Source organism: Lactuca saligna, chromosome 6 (assembly GCF_052625555.1).
Source record: "Lactuca saligna cultivar CGN05327 chromosome 6, ASM5262555v1, whole genome shotgun sequence".
Taxonomy (NCBI): Eukaryota; Viridiplantae; Streptophyta; class Magnoliopsida; order Asterales; family Asteraceae; genus Lactuca; species Lactuca saligna.
In genome coordinates this window covers 61,415,216-61,429,372 of record NC_136422.1, presented here as the reverse complement: position 1 = coordinate 61,429,372, position 14,157 = coordinate 61,415,216, and the positions used below count along the sequence as shown (strand labels likewise).

Sequence of the window (14,157 nt, the reverse complement as noted above, 5' to 3'; positions counted from 1 at the left end):
AGACACCAGCTCAGGTCAGAACATCGCCCTCTCATGAAACTTCCGCGTAACCACCGCAACCGAATCAGTACCCTGCTTAAGGGTCAAGAACTCCTGAATCAATCGTTCCCTCTCCACTGGGGGAACGTACTCATCTCTGAACATGTCAGTAAACCTCTCCCATGTCACTGCTGTAATCTCCGCCAAAGTGAAGTTCGCCGTCACGAACTTCCACCAATCCTTCGCTCCCAGACGGAGCTGGTTCAAAGCGAACCGTACCCTCAGGTGCTTCGGGCATGAGCAAGTGTAGAAGCACCCTTCAATGTCGGCGATCCACCTCATCGCAGCAATCGGATCCTGCGTCCCATCGAACTCAGGGGGTTTCGTGTTGCTGAATTCCCGGAATAGCAACGAATCGCCCCCTTATGGCCTGGCAGCGGCCACGGCTGCGGTAGCGGCAGCGGCTGCAGTCTCAGTCAGTGCGGCGTACCGCTCTTCGAATGTCTCCATCAGAGTGGTCTTAATAGACCCAAACATCTCCGGGATCTCAGCCCGGATTGCTGCAGCTACCTCCTCCTGAATCATCTGACGAATATCCTCGTCGCTCACACCGCTCGAACTCGCCCCGTGGCGTGTGGTAACCATGATGTCTCTGAAATACAACATAAAATTATCAGAGACTCCATCAAGTACAATTGCACTTGATACGCAACCCTACTCAGTCTCCGATATCCAGGGATTCTTACTTGGGTCTCCCACCGACCCGGTGTCTTCCTCCCAAATCTTCCTCCCCAAACCCCGAATAGTGAGTACTCTACTTTTGATATGCACTATCTACCTGCACGCTATCAAATATTTCATATCGGCAAACTCCCTAGACTAAGGCATCACAAATCAATCCACTCTAGTCCTATTATGAATACCTAGCCTTCTAGCATGCATAACAATTCATAATTCATTGCATAACATAACATTGTAAGGTATTCTGGGGATCTTTACCGTTCGGGCGCTGGCTGATCGTACACACTGCTTCTTTCTTGTTTACCACTTTACCATTTATAAAAGTTTATGCCTTTATTATTTTTAAAAGATTTTCCTCAAATCCTCGGTTTGAGTTCAGTTACACCCGAATCCCTCAAACCAAGGCTCTGATACCAATTGTAACAACGCAAATTTTCAACAAATTTTTCATTTAAAATAAGTGATTTATTTCAACCAAATATAATTATTCCAAATTTCATATCAAAATACAATCGTAAAATCCCCAAGATCTCAAAACATCAACAGTGTGTACGCGTCATGTCGGCGCCTTCCCACGGTCCTCGCTAGTACCTGAAACACATACATAACAACTATAAGCATAAATGCTTAGTGAGTTCCCCAGTATACTACTTACGCATATACGCCTTTCCAGGCCCTGACCTTCCGGTCCACAACACAATCGCCTTCCGGCCCTTGAGATAATTGCCTTCCGGCCCATAACATATTGCCTTCCGGCCCATAACATACATAGCACGCATAGCAAATACCTTACCATTTATAGCACGTATAACACAAATCATATCCGACCTTCCGGTCACACAGTCAAACCCTTCCGGGTACAGTATAGTGAGAAGACTCACCTCGTAGGTAATGAAAGCTAGCGACTCCTGAAATCACTCGCACTCGATCCGCCGAGCTACAGACTCCCTATAATATCATATATCCCTTATTAATACTTTTATCTTTCAAGACACTGACCCTAAGAAATCACATGTAGGTCAACTCTGGTCAACGGTCAACGGTCAACTTGACCGGACTCGGCGAGTGCTAAGGCGACTCGGCGAGTCTAGACGTCCTCACCAAATCCTGATGTTCCCTTTCTACTCGTCGAGTATCCCTCTTGACTCGACGAGTTCCTCGTGGAAGAATCGCGGGGCCACCCCGACTCCACTCGCCGAGTCTGAAGAACAGCTCGACAAGTCCCAGTTAATCTTCAAGCTACTCGCCGAGTCTGTTCATCGGACTCGGCGAGTCCATGCCATGCAGTCGATCAAACTGCTTCCTGAGATCTGTATTGTCCCGACCATTCATAGGTTTGGTCCTCCTAAGCTGGTACAACACGTAAGACCTTCATTTAGGTGCTCATGCTACACCCCAAGATTTGTAATTTACCTTTTGACTTAAGGCATAAGGATTCCAATCCAAAACCTCTCTTAATTCCCGAAATACACAGGCATGGGACATTCTGGACCTCTAAAGGTCCTAATACATGGTTATAATCGTTTGGGGAACAAGGGTAATAATCAATCTAGTCACAAAAGGGTTCCATAAACCCTAAATCCATGCACACATCAACATAGCAGAATATGATCCGAAATATTACCTGAATAATGCACTCTCTGTGTCCCCAATCCTCAGAACTTGATCCCCTTGCTGTTCCTTTAGCCAAACTCTTCTCTTCCTTGCACAATAATTTCTTCAAGATCACCAATGGCCTTCAATCCTTGCTCTAGATGCCCACAACCGATTTAGGGTTCTTCTCAGTCGCTAAAAACGGACAATGACGGCCTATAAGTCCGTTATATACGTTCCAAAACTGAACGGCTAGGGTTTCCGCTGAACAGCGCAGACTCGCCGAGTCCATAATGGACTCGTCGAGTCCAGTCGCGAACCCGTGACCCAGTCTTTGGTCCTACTCGGCGAGTCTGGCTCCAACTCGCCGAGTCCCCTCCTAAAACACCCCAAAAAACAATATTATAACAATACCTGAAATTCCGGGCTGTTACAAGATGGTTAAGGTGTTAGTGGGTGTTTTTAGAGGTTGCAAGTTCAAATCTTATTTTAAACATTTATTTTTGTTTTTTTATTTTTGCAGCTCTTTTTATATAGCTTTATACGAATTATACTTATTATATTCTGATGTTCTGAAAATTAAACACAAGTATTCAGTTGTCCAAGTGGTAAAGAGCTGAACTTTTAACTTTGAGGACATTATTTGGAATCTTGGCCCTTACACATGTGTATTTTATTTTGTTTATTAGCTTTTTCAATTTGTTTCTTAAAATTCTAAAATTGTCTCACATCGGCCATAACTTGAAACATAGCTCCTATACATATATTATATAAGCAACACAAGCTTCTCAATTCTCAGTAAGTTAAACTTTCAAATGGGTTTAGGTTTAAAACTGAAACCGAGTTTGGAAAATCGAGAAACCAAACCCATCAGTTTGGGATACCCCTTTACTTTGACCGTGGCTCCGCACTGATGTTAATAAAGTATCTTGAAGTGGTTTAAATGATGTATTTATTGTAAGGAGCTTCATGTTTGTCTATATGAACCATATGTTAAGAAAATGCTCTTAGGACTACATTAAAATGCCTAAATGGGTTGGAAAATTATAATGGAAACATTTAGAAAATGATTCTTACTAAAATTATATTATGTTTGACCTTAGGAACATAAGATGTAAATGTTGGAAATTAACGGATAAGTCGTTTGGGGGTGGGAGGGGTAGAACTCGAGATTTCTATAAGGAAATACGCAAAATCATAGCTCTTGTAATTTTGGACCATGCCCCTATGGCCGAGAACTTTAGCCTTATGGTTGGTCCTTGAATCCCTACGGTTGGTTGTTGTAAGATAGGTCTAAGTATTTAGGAAGCTTATTTCTTAGGGCATTATCTTTGTATTACTTCTTACACCTTAAATATGTGAAAGATATCCTTAGAATGGGAAGATCACTATTAAGCTTCTTTTGAATGGACATTAACATATTCGATCAAATAACCATCATCAAGTAATGATGTCTTTCTATCGTGATAAAGTAAGTATGCAATGTGAAGTTGGGGATTGTAACTCTTGGTAGAACCATAAATTTAATGATTTCTTTCTATGGTGATAAAGCAAGTATGCAATGTGAAGTTGGGGATTTTAACTCTTGGTAGAACCATAAATTGATGTATACAAGTGGAATTAATTGTAGCTCCATGTTTAATTTTACTTGATTATGACTAATATAAATTAATTTCATCACATGTCAGATGAGGGGGTGAAACTTAGAAACTAGTTATTACCAATTTACCATTATTGAGGGGGTGGTTAAAAGTGGCCAAGTTTTGCTAATCAATGGTTCCAATGGATGTGTTATGATATGATGAAGCATAGTAATTAAGTTCATGGATTCTATAAGATGTGCCAAATCCATGATAGTCATATATGTGACATGAATCTTTAAATGGAAATTGAAGCTTAGGTGGTAATTGAATGTTGTGGTGGTTATTAATTGGATCAGTTAACGCCATGTGATATAACCTAGTCTAAATAAAGAAGTATTTAATGTGGAGTTCGGTAATATGTCTCATAAGAGACTTGAACCCATGACTTATTATTTGAGATGATCACTCATTACCGTTAGGTCAAAGACCTTTTGGTGGAAAAAATGTAATATTTAGTCTTGAGCATACATACTTTTTCGGATAATATCTAACCAAGGTCAAAGAAGGTTAAAGAAAAGTCATATACCTTTTTTTTAACTTGCGAAATCTAATATACTTTTAAAGTACTTTAATTTCTTTTATGTCTAAGAGTGGACTTAAACCTATAAAGTGAAGACAAAAGGTGATATGTATGGCTCCTCTTTGGTAAAATAACATACGTAACTCAAACTCTTGAAAGGTCAACATCTCAGTTAAACTCTTAACATTTTTTAAATCCAACATTTTCAAATAAATGTTTCAACCTATTAATAACTAACAAGTTGGGTTTAGCGTACTTGGCTAACAATGAGACATTTAAACTGACAACTAACTAGGAGATCCTGGGTTCAATCCTGGGAGAGGATAAAAAAATATTATTTGTTGTTCAAAAAAAACCTATTTATAACTATTCAATTACAATTAAAGAAAAATTGCAACAAAAGTCAAAAGATTTATCCCCAACTCAAGGGATTTACTCTGATCTTTCCACATATAATTAAAAGTCATTAGAACAATATGTAACTGAAAATCAATCAAATGAAAATTTAATATATTTATTTAAAACAATTGTTGTTGAAATTTAAAATAAAAATGTGATGGAGAAGAAGCGTCTGTACAGTGGGACAAAAAGTACCTTTTCTAGCACTATGTTATTTTTATAGAATTTGACATCATCGTTTTTAATTTTCTAGTGTTTCAAAAGTCTTGTATACTTCGTATAATTTGAATAGGTTTGGAGTTATTAATTTAAACTAGTTTATGTTCAAACTTTAAATATTAAGAGGTCATGGAATATAGTCGAGACACAAAAAAAGACTTAGTGGTATTATAATTAAATATTTGGGTTTAACTTCTTAATTTTTAATTTATGAGAGGTTGATTGAACTTCAATAACAACTAAATTAAATATCCTGACGTCAGTAAAGAATCTAATAGAGGCACGCTTCACGCCAAAAGCATCTTCTTTTTTTCATACACCAGCAAGAGCTACATCCAAATCCAATATATAATTTCAAATTAAAAGATTAAATATTGAATAAATAATTTTTGGCAAAATGTTAGAATATACCACGTTACTTGACAAATTATATATAAGCGCACACACTATAAACAATAAAACAAAATATCAGAGTTATTTTGTCTATAGTTCTAATTGGCTAAAAAATTTAAAGTGGTTAGGGTAATAAAACAAAACTATTATACTTTGATTTTTTTTTCATTAAACCAGTATATTTTATTTCGATAATTCAGTCATAGAAGTCATCATTTTTTAAAAGAATTTTTCATTACGACCGTGTGACCTTTTATTGTTCTCATTTATCAATATGGCATTATATTTACTCTATGATAAAATGCATTTTTTTTTCTTGAAATGGTTTTTTATTTGTTTAGTAGGTTATACACATATCATGTAGGTACATAAGATGTCCTTTTTGAAAGTTAGGTGCTATTTGAGGAACTATTTATGATGTCATGTAGATTAATGATAAATCATAGTGGTCGCAATTTTTTTTTAAATATAAAAGTTAGAACCACATAAAAAAAATGTTTATATAATATGTTTTATGTATACTGCCCAGTTTGTTATTAAATGTTAATGAATGGTTATATGCTTTTATAATTGATTTTTAGGTAAGAGGTTTATTGTGTGATAAGTAATCACCAATTTTAAGTAATATTTAGCGATGATCTGCCAAGTGGTAGCTCTTCAAACACTTGAGGTTGTCGGAACGGTTTAATATAAAAGGGTCTTCTTGTTAAGTTAGAAAGCATATTAGTTGGGATATATCTACTCTTGTTAAGAGGTATATTTATGTTTTGAATAACCAAACATGTCTATAAAGAAGGAGCATGCATGAGAGAGCTTTTCCCCATAAAACAAAGGTTATGACTTATGAGAGGTCTCCATTCCTAAATCCTAACTAACATCTTTCACAATTAATACAAATAGCTATATGTGGGATTTATTCAGTTTAATGAAAATACTTGGGTCAAAAGTCATGTAATATAATACTTAATACATAATTATTAATTTTTTTTTTTTTTTTTAAAATAAGAGGGTGTAATCACACACCATTGTTTACATTGAGTTCCGCTCAACACCTTACGGGCATGTTTGGTAAAAGTAGCTGTTAGCTGGAAGCGGGTAGCAGTTAGCTGGTAGCGTGTAGCTAGTAGCTGGTAGCGGGAAGCTGTAGCTTTTATTTGTTATATGAATGTTTGGTAAAAGTAGCTGGAAACTTTTGAAATATATAAAATTACATAAAAGGACAATTTATTAAAAATAAAAAAATATATAAATATATTTTTAAGGGTAATTATGGAAATTGATTTCAAAAGCTTCGGAGCGTTTTGTTAAAAGCTACATGAAGTAGCTTTTAGAATCGGAGCGTTTTGTTAAAACTAAAAGTCAAACGCTCGTACTACCAAACGAAGCTTTTTGTTTAAACTAGAGCGTTTTGTCAAAAGCTAAAAGCTAGAAACTTCCAAACGCTTTCAAAAGCTCTGTGCCAAACACGCCCTACAAGTAATGTTATAAACGAAGAGCAAAACATATGGTTATTTGTGATGTTTTTAAAAAAATGGTCGTTTAGTATCGATACTATTTAACCACTCCAATTTTTGTCAATTCTACACCAAGATTAATGACTTCAAAAATAATATATTTTATTTAGTAGTCACATTTAACCAACAATATTATTTTTCGTAAACAATTTATCATTAAATTTGTTTCACATATTAAAAAAATATAATATTACCTAAAACATACAAAACAAGTTCACTGATAAAATATTCACTAGAAAAACATTGTTGTCTAAATATAAACTAAAAAAAATATATTACTCTTCTAAAACATTAACCCGTCAACCCTAAAACAATAATGCATTTTAAGACAACTTTATTGATAGGATGAAATGAAAGCATTTCGTGTATTTTTGGCTACACCTTAAACCTTTTTTGCACAAACAAAAAAGGGAAATCTACGAAAAAGTCTCAATATTTTAAGCCAGTTTACGATTTAGTCCCAAATTAAATTTTGTTTACAAAAAAGGACAGATTACCGACTAAAACTTCGAATTAACCCTTCGTGGCCGGTTTCACAGATTTAGTCGGTAATCTATCCTTTTTTGTAAACAAAATTTAATTTGGGACTAAATCGTAAACTGACCTAAAATATTAGGACTTTTTCGCAGATTTCCCAACAAAAAATCATAAACGTAATCAATTATATTCCACTTTTTTTTAGTTACGACAATTATAATTTTTATTTTCCACTGATAACCATCTTACCAAACGAGTTTAGCAATAAAAAGAAGTTGAAAAAAAAGTGGATAAATTTATGCCACAAACGTCAAAAAGTGATTAAAAACGACCAAAACTCGAGTAAGAGTCATTGCTTTGTTTAAGCAACAAATACCTCACAACAATACTTGTACAATATGCACAACAACTTGTAACCAAAAAAAAACAAAGAAACCAAAAAAACAAACAAGATATCCAACTCTTGTTCCCATCATCTCTGTCGCTCTCCACACTCAACCAAACCAACCAACCAACCCACCTAGGGTCTCATTGCATGACACATGTCACGCTGAAAAAATGAATATGCATCATCGTCTATCTTTATATGTCAGCAGCAAAGAATGGGCAACAAACACATTTCCTTTCTAACCAAACCAAACCAAACCAAACCACAAGAACAAGAACAACTTAACTATTCAGTCGTTTTGTATTCTTTGCTTTGCTTTGCTTTGCTATGATGTGAGGACTGATTGTAATGCAAGTTGCTGCTGTGGCTGCAAGCTTGACCATGTTGACGCAAATGTCGCAGGTGGCAGCGTCTGCTGAAGCTGTCTCAGCAGGTTCACTATCCGGTTTATAGTTTGCTCTGTTGCAAGATCCTTCCCTCCACAAATAATCTATTCATTCATAAACCAAAATTAGTAAGCATGTGAAATCACAACTTTGCCCTCCATTCATTTTCTTTTAAAAAAAAAAAAAACAACAACTAACCTCAGCAAATACAGAAACAATTTTAGGGAGATACTGGTTGTTCGGGCCTAGAAGTACCGTGTCTGACCTGTAATAGTATAAAAAAAAACAAATTAGATAAAAATTAAAACAAATCAAAGTAAGTTGCTATATATGTTATATATACCTTTCAACCATTGAACATAGCAGCTCGTGAACAACTTTGGCTTCGATGAGATCTCCTTTGATTGGCAAACAGCTTAACCATGCAGGAATAACCTGAGCAGGTTTTAAGTTTTAACATTACATATGTATTTTATTGACAACAAAAAATAAATTATATTATTATCACATTTCCTAAAAGTACCTGAGCTGAGTCGATACTATCGCGATGAAAATGGCAAATTTTCCCCAAAGCAGAAACTGCATTATCATATGCCATCACATTCTCGGGATGAACAGCATTAGGGTGTCTTATTACAACATTTAGCCTTGAAAGAGCCTCTGAGAAAATAATACAAAACTTTTAAGTAAATAAAACATGCAAAAGATTATTATATTTAATGTACCTCCAACAAGTGGTTTTATAACAGATCCACCATACTCTGCACACACTCCAAGTCCATATACAGCTGCCTGGAAAATAAAAATAAAAAAAATATACGGTTTAGTTTATAAGAAAACAAGAACATGCAAAATCTGAATCGGTATTTTGATAATCATGCTGACCTGGCGGACATCTGGACTCTCGTCGTTGCAAGCTTCTAGAAGGAAAGGAAGATAGGTATCGTAATACCTTTTCAGATATAAAAACAACATAAGATATATTAAAAAAAAGATTATTAGATAGATGCGATAAAGTAGAAAAATGGATAAGTTTTTATACTTTAGAGCTGCTTCACGACACTGTTCAGCCACATCATCAAAGATGCAAATAGCAATCCTTCTTTCCTCAGCTGTTTTGTCCTTGCCCTTGTGTTATTAATAAAAGCGGGAGTCGTTATTTATTTATTTAAAAAACAAATAGAGCTTAATTAAGTGAATAAAAAAGTTCCGAAATTAAAAACTTACCCACATAGGCATCAAATATGATGACATCTCATCAAAGAAAGGCAAGAAGGAGGCTTTAAATGTTTTTATCAAAGTTCCCAAGATTTCACCAATCTGTAGCACCAGAGAATTACAAAGGCACAAATACATCGGTTTTATTAATATTACAAGACATGATAATAGTTATTTTATTTGGGGCTAAATGCAAGAAATAATAATGTAGTTGGGTAAATTTTTCAAAGTAGGTTGATATTTCTTGCATTTAACACTTTTATTAAATAATAAATATAGGAAAAAGGGTTGTTGAGAAACAAACTTGATCAAAGACTTCTTCTTCTTGCTCATTTTCCTCTTTAAGCAATTCTCCTTCCTCAGCATCAAAATCTTCAGCTTTGGCCCTCTCTGCTCTTTCTGTTTTTCTGCTTGAGCTGGCTGTGATCACCTGTTTTATCTCATCCACAATGCTTCTCACCTGGTTTTCATCTAGAAGTGTTCCAGATACCTGAATCCATGGTCAAAGTCAAACACACAGTCAAAACATGTTCAACATCCTAAAATAAAAATAAAAAAACATAAAAATGCCATTCAACCTGTATACACTCGTTTAAAGCATCCAGCATACTTGCACAGATTTCCGTATCAGGTTCCTGAAACAGCATAATTGAGACAATTCAGTAAACCCTAAACCACTTTGAATGAATTATTTTATAAAAAAAGGAAAATTAAGATTACCTTATGTAAAGCTTCAACCAAAGCAGGAACTATGTAGTCAGAGAGCTGCTTTATATAAGATTCATTACGACCTTGAGCAAGCCCTTTCTCTATTGCTAACTTTGCAGACCTCAATAATTCAGGCATGGCTAGAATAAAAATATATATATATATAAATCCCATAAGAAACTTATGTATGTCTAATCATTAAATAATATATAAAAAGTGAAAAAAGATCAGAAATAAAACCTGAAACAGCAGCTTTCCTAACTTCTTCATGAAAGTAAAATTTGAGAAGTGGGACCAAGGTTGGTGCAACCTGATATTAATATAATTATATAAATTAGCAACTGGTTGTAAAGTGTAATGCAACAAATAAAACAATAAAATATAAAAGGTTACGAAAGAAAAAAAGTCAAAAACCTGGTCAATCCATGGATAGAAACCCTCCTTCAACTCATCTGCATAACAACACAACATGTTGCAAGCTGTAGCTTTTTCTTCTAGAACACTTGTCTTGATGCCTATTCTTTTATCACCAAGTGTGATTGTCTCCATACTGCAAGACATTCATTCAATAAACATTTTTTTTATTATCTTTCCGGGTTTGATTGCATTTATCATTATTTGAATTGGGTTTTTTTTAAGGCAAAAATAATGCCATTTTGTTATAAAATAATACCTTTCATCATCTGATTCATCAAGTTCATTATCTGAAGCTGCTGAGGTAATGATGACATCAGGTTTGAGTTGAGCAGAAAGAAGTAAAGGAGGCATAACAACACTCATGTAAGGAAGGAAATCCTGCCCTAAACACTTGCATAGCCTGGCCCACGCCTGTGACAAAAAAGGTCAAAGAGAAAAATCTTATAAGAAACTATAAATCACCATGAGTGTACTTTAAAATCTAAAAAATAAATAAATAAATAACACCTACTTGAAGCATGTAACTGGTGGTGGGATCATCGGTCTCCATTTGAGATCCTTGTAAGGACATAAGCACTTCCATCACCTTAACAAACAATCAAAATCCATTACAATTATTTAACATATAAAAAGTATCAAGAATGAAAAAATAAAAAAGGGAAAAAAAAATGAAAGCATACCTGTTTAGCATCATCTCTGAATTTTTCCTTTCCAACAGCCATTCCAACCAAACTAATGCATTCCATGGCTTTGGCTCTAAGCATGCGATTAGCTTTATCATTTGCATTCACTAAGATAGCTTTCAAGTAAGGCATAACTGCATCATAGTACTTTTGGAAGTGTTCCTATTGATGCACCAAGTATATAATGAGACATTGAATGTAAAGTTCTAATTCTAATGCTAGAAATTTAAGAGTTGATAATGTGGAGTAACCTGTGATGAATCAGCAACTGATGCTAGAGCAGTCAAGGCCCCTTCTTGTACCATTTGTTTACCATTCTGCAATTAAAACCATCATTAATGCAAATTAAAAACTATAAAAAAAAATATACAACACATATAATTTGTCATCAAATTACCTGTAACAACACAAGCAGTTTGCTCACTATTCCATCTAGGTAAGGCGTCAAGATATCAGGAGTACAGTTCTCACTGAAATTTAACACTGCTGAAGCAGCATGTGCCTAAGAAGAAAATAGATGAAAAAAAACAAGTGAAATCCTCCCTTCTTTAATGTGCATAAAGATGCATTCATGGAATAATCATATTTAACTAAGCTGAGCCTATTAATTAAGGATGAGTTTGTTGCTGGATGAACAGTATTTATTCAAACTAGTCTAGTAAGAATTAAGAAAGCTACATAAGAATTTGATAAAGTTTCAAAAACTACCTTGATGCTACTATAACTAACAGAAGACCAACATGTGTGGATAAATAACACTACTAACCTGAACTCTTGGATTATTGAAATCATCCATGGCATTAGCAAGAGCTGGCAGCACTCGTTGATGGTATTGAACTTGCAAGTCTGGGCCTAAATCTGTGGCCAATTGCCCGATTGCATTAATTGCAGCCCATCTCACACGTGGGTGAGGATCTTGGAATGAATTTAAAACCATGGACACCACTTGTTCCAAATTCTTGATCATTACCTGCATTAGCAAATCCATTCAAACCATCAAAAGCCGCATACAATCAAAATTAAAGTAACAACTACTTGCATGACATAACATTATAACAAGCACAAACAAAATGCAAAGAAATAATAAGTCTGAAAAGGTACATATCTAGGCAAACTAATTCAATCATTAAAATGCACTTGTTCGCATATTAAACAAATGATGTGTTGAACGATCAAACTTGACCAAAAGTGATATAACAAATTCCAAAAATATTGCTACCTTTGAGCATCCCTCAGCTATCTGTGCAAGAGCGATGAGTGCAGCATGATGTTTCTGCCACTCAGGGGCAGCCAAGTAAGCCGGCAACTGCTCTGATGCAACAGGGACAATGGTATTCCCACCTAGAGCAATAGCCAACCGATCCAAGCACTCCTGCCCAACACTGTAATTACTTGACTCTCCTGCATCTTCGTCCTCATTTTCAGCAGTATGCCATGCAGGTTCATCCTCGACATCCAACAGCATCTGCAACAAAATGCAGAACAACCTGCTGATAAACTGTGGCAACTTCCTCATCATACCAGGTGCCCTCTCTCTGGCCTCTGCTAGCGTGATCACAAACTCAATGGCTAGGTGTCGTGTTCCCTCTTCTAGTGTCTCTGCCTCAGCTATCTGCAACATAGACCCCACCACCTCCACTAACTGCCTCCTCAAGAACCTAGGCTCAGTCCCTGCCAACTCAATTAACAATTCCAATGCCTCTTGAGCAGTAGCCTCTTGTCCACCATTCAAAGCTTCAGTCAACGTCGTCATCATCGCTGGAAGCAAATCCTGGAACCGATCTCTATCACCGGAACTCGACAAACACTGAATAAAATTAATTACAGCACTCAAAGCAGCAATCCTCACGTCTGAACTCCCCGACGTAGTCAGGCACTGCAAAAACACTCCATGAAGATGCTTTATGTGTGGAATTAAAGTCTCCCCAATGTATTGTGACAACTGCGCAAATATCAAGAACGCAGATTCTTGAAGCTTGGGAGAATCGGAAGAAACGCACTGAAACATAAACGGCAACAGTTCCGGCCAACCGTTATCAGGCAGGATACTCGAAGCCAATTCCGAGATCGTATCGCATAACTTCTTCATTATCGTCTTCGCTTCTTCTTGTTGCACACAAGCCAAAAGAATAGATTTAAGTGAAACCTGAGTCGTCGGAGATAACCGATTCCATACCAATGAATCATCCTGAGTCAACTGCTTCCGTAACAGAATTGCTGACATGGCACGAGCTTCCATGTGAGGAGATAGTTGAAGCAGATGCCCGAGTTTGAGAAACAGCGAGTTCGGATCAGTTTGTTTGCATAGATTGAATATAAGTTCTGCTTGCGATCGTTGCTCGTTCGATGAAGACATCAGGTGAGATATTAGGGTTTCGAACGGCGCCGGATCGGCCCCCAGTATCGCCGCCAGTTGTGCTTGTTGAACCTGAGGATCCATTGCCGCAGAAGTAATCGCCGGTAGTGATTGATGGTGCCGATGCGATTACCGGTGGCTTTGACGATGACGGAGTGGAGAAAATGGGGTGCGTGTTTGGATTTGGGCGGAAGACTAATTAGGGCAAAGGGGCATAGATGGAGTAGTGGTAGTAGGGGTAAAAAGGGTAACAGCAATTCTTTATGCTCGAATATTAGAGGGAAATTAATTGCGGGATTTAGATTCAAAACTGGTCCCTATAATATTTTCCAACACGCAAACCAAGTCCTCTATCTTTTATTCTCTTGTTACCATAAAAAGTTATAAGTTTCATTTAAGGCCAAGGGGTGTGGGCTATCGCATCACTTTTTTTCTTTAACGGCGATGTTAGTATTTGTTTGGAATTGAACTTAGGAACTTCTAGTTAGAAACTTTTAGTTAGACACCTTGTTAGACAAGTAGT

The 14,157-nt window shown here is 36.2% G+C and overlaps 1 protein-coding gene across 1 annotated transcript; it reads right to left on the bottom strand.

The window, feature by feature from the left end:
- Positions 1 to 7,753: 7,753 nt before the first annotated feature.
- On the bottom strand, positions 7,754 to 13,875 carry LOC144999921 (uncharacterized). Its single transcript, XM_078959071.1, has 20 exons — positions 12,498 to 13,875; positions 12,045 to 12,248; positions 11,676 to 11,780; positions 11,530 to 11,595; positions 11,276 to 11,440; positions 11,107 to 11,181; positions 10,852 to 11,006; positions 10,593 to 10,728; positions 10,419 to 10,488; positions 10,191 to 10,318; positions 10,049 to 10,105; positions 9,775 to 9,960; positions 9,480 to 9,572; positions 9,295 to 9,380; positions 9,138 to 9,204; positions 8,978 to 9,044; positions 8,776 to 8,912; positions 8,596 to 8,687; positions 8,451 to 8,517; positions 7,754 to 8,356 (listed from the first exon to the last, which is right to left on the bottom strand). The coding sequence occupies exons 1-20, from the start codon at positions 13,716 to 13,718 to the stop codon at positions 8,192 to 8,194; spliced, it is 3,342 nt and encodes a 1,113-aa protein (XP_078815197.1). The 5' UTR covers positions 13,719 to 13,875; the 3' UTR covers positions 7,754 to 8,191.
- Between the last annotated feature and the right edge of the window lie 282 nt (positions 13,876 to 14,157).

What these genes read in the sequence shown, in the direction of transcription:
- LOC144999921 (XM_078959071.1), bottom strand. Translation starts at nt 13,718, where the DNA reads ATGGATCCTCAGGTTCAACAAGCACAACTGGCGGCGATACTGGGGGCC. An exon ending in TGGTTGAAGCTTTACATAAG is followed by an intron (nt 10,106 to 10,190) that starts GTAATCTTAATT and finishes ATGCTGTTTCAG; the next exon opens with GAACCTGATACGGAAATCTG. An exon ending in AAGAAGAAGTCTTTGATCAA is followed by an intron (nt 9,573 to 9,774) that starts GTTTGTTTCTCA and finishes CTGGTGCTACAG; the next exon opens with ATTGGTGAAATCTTGGGAAC.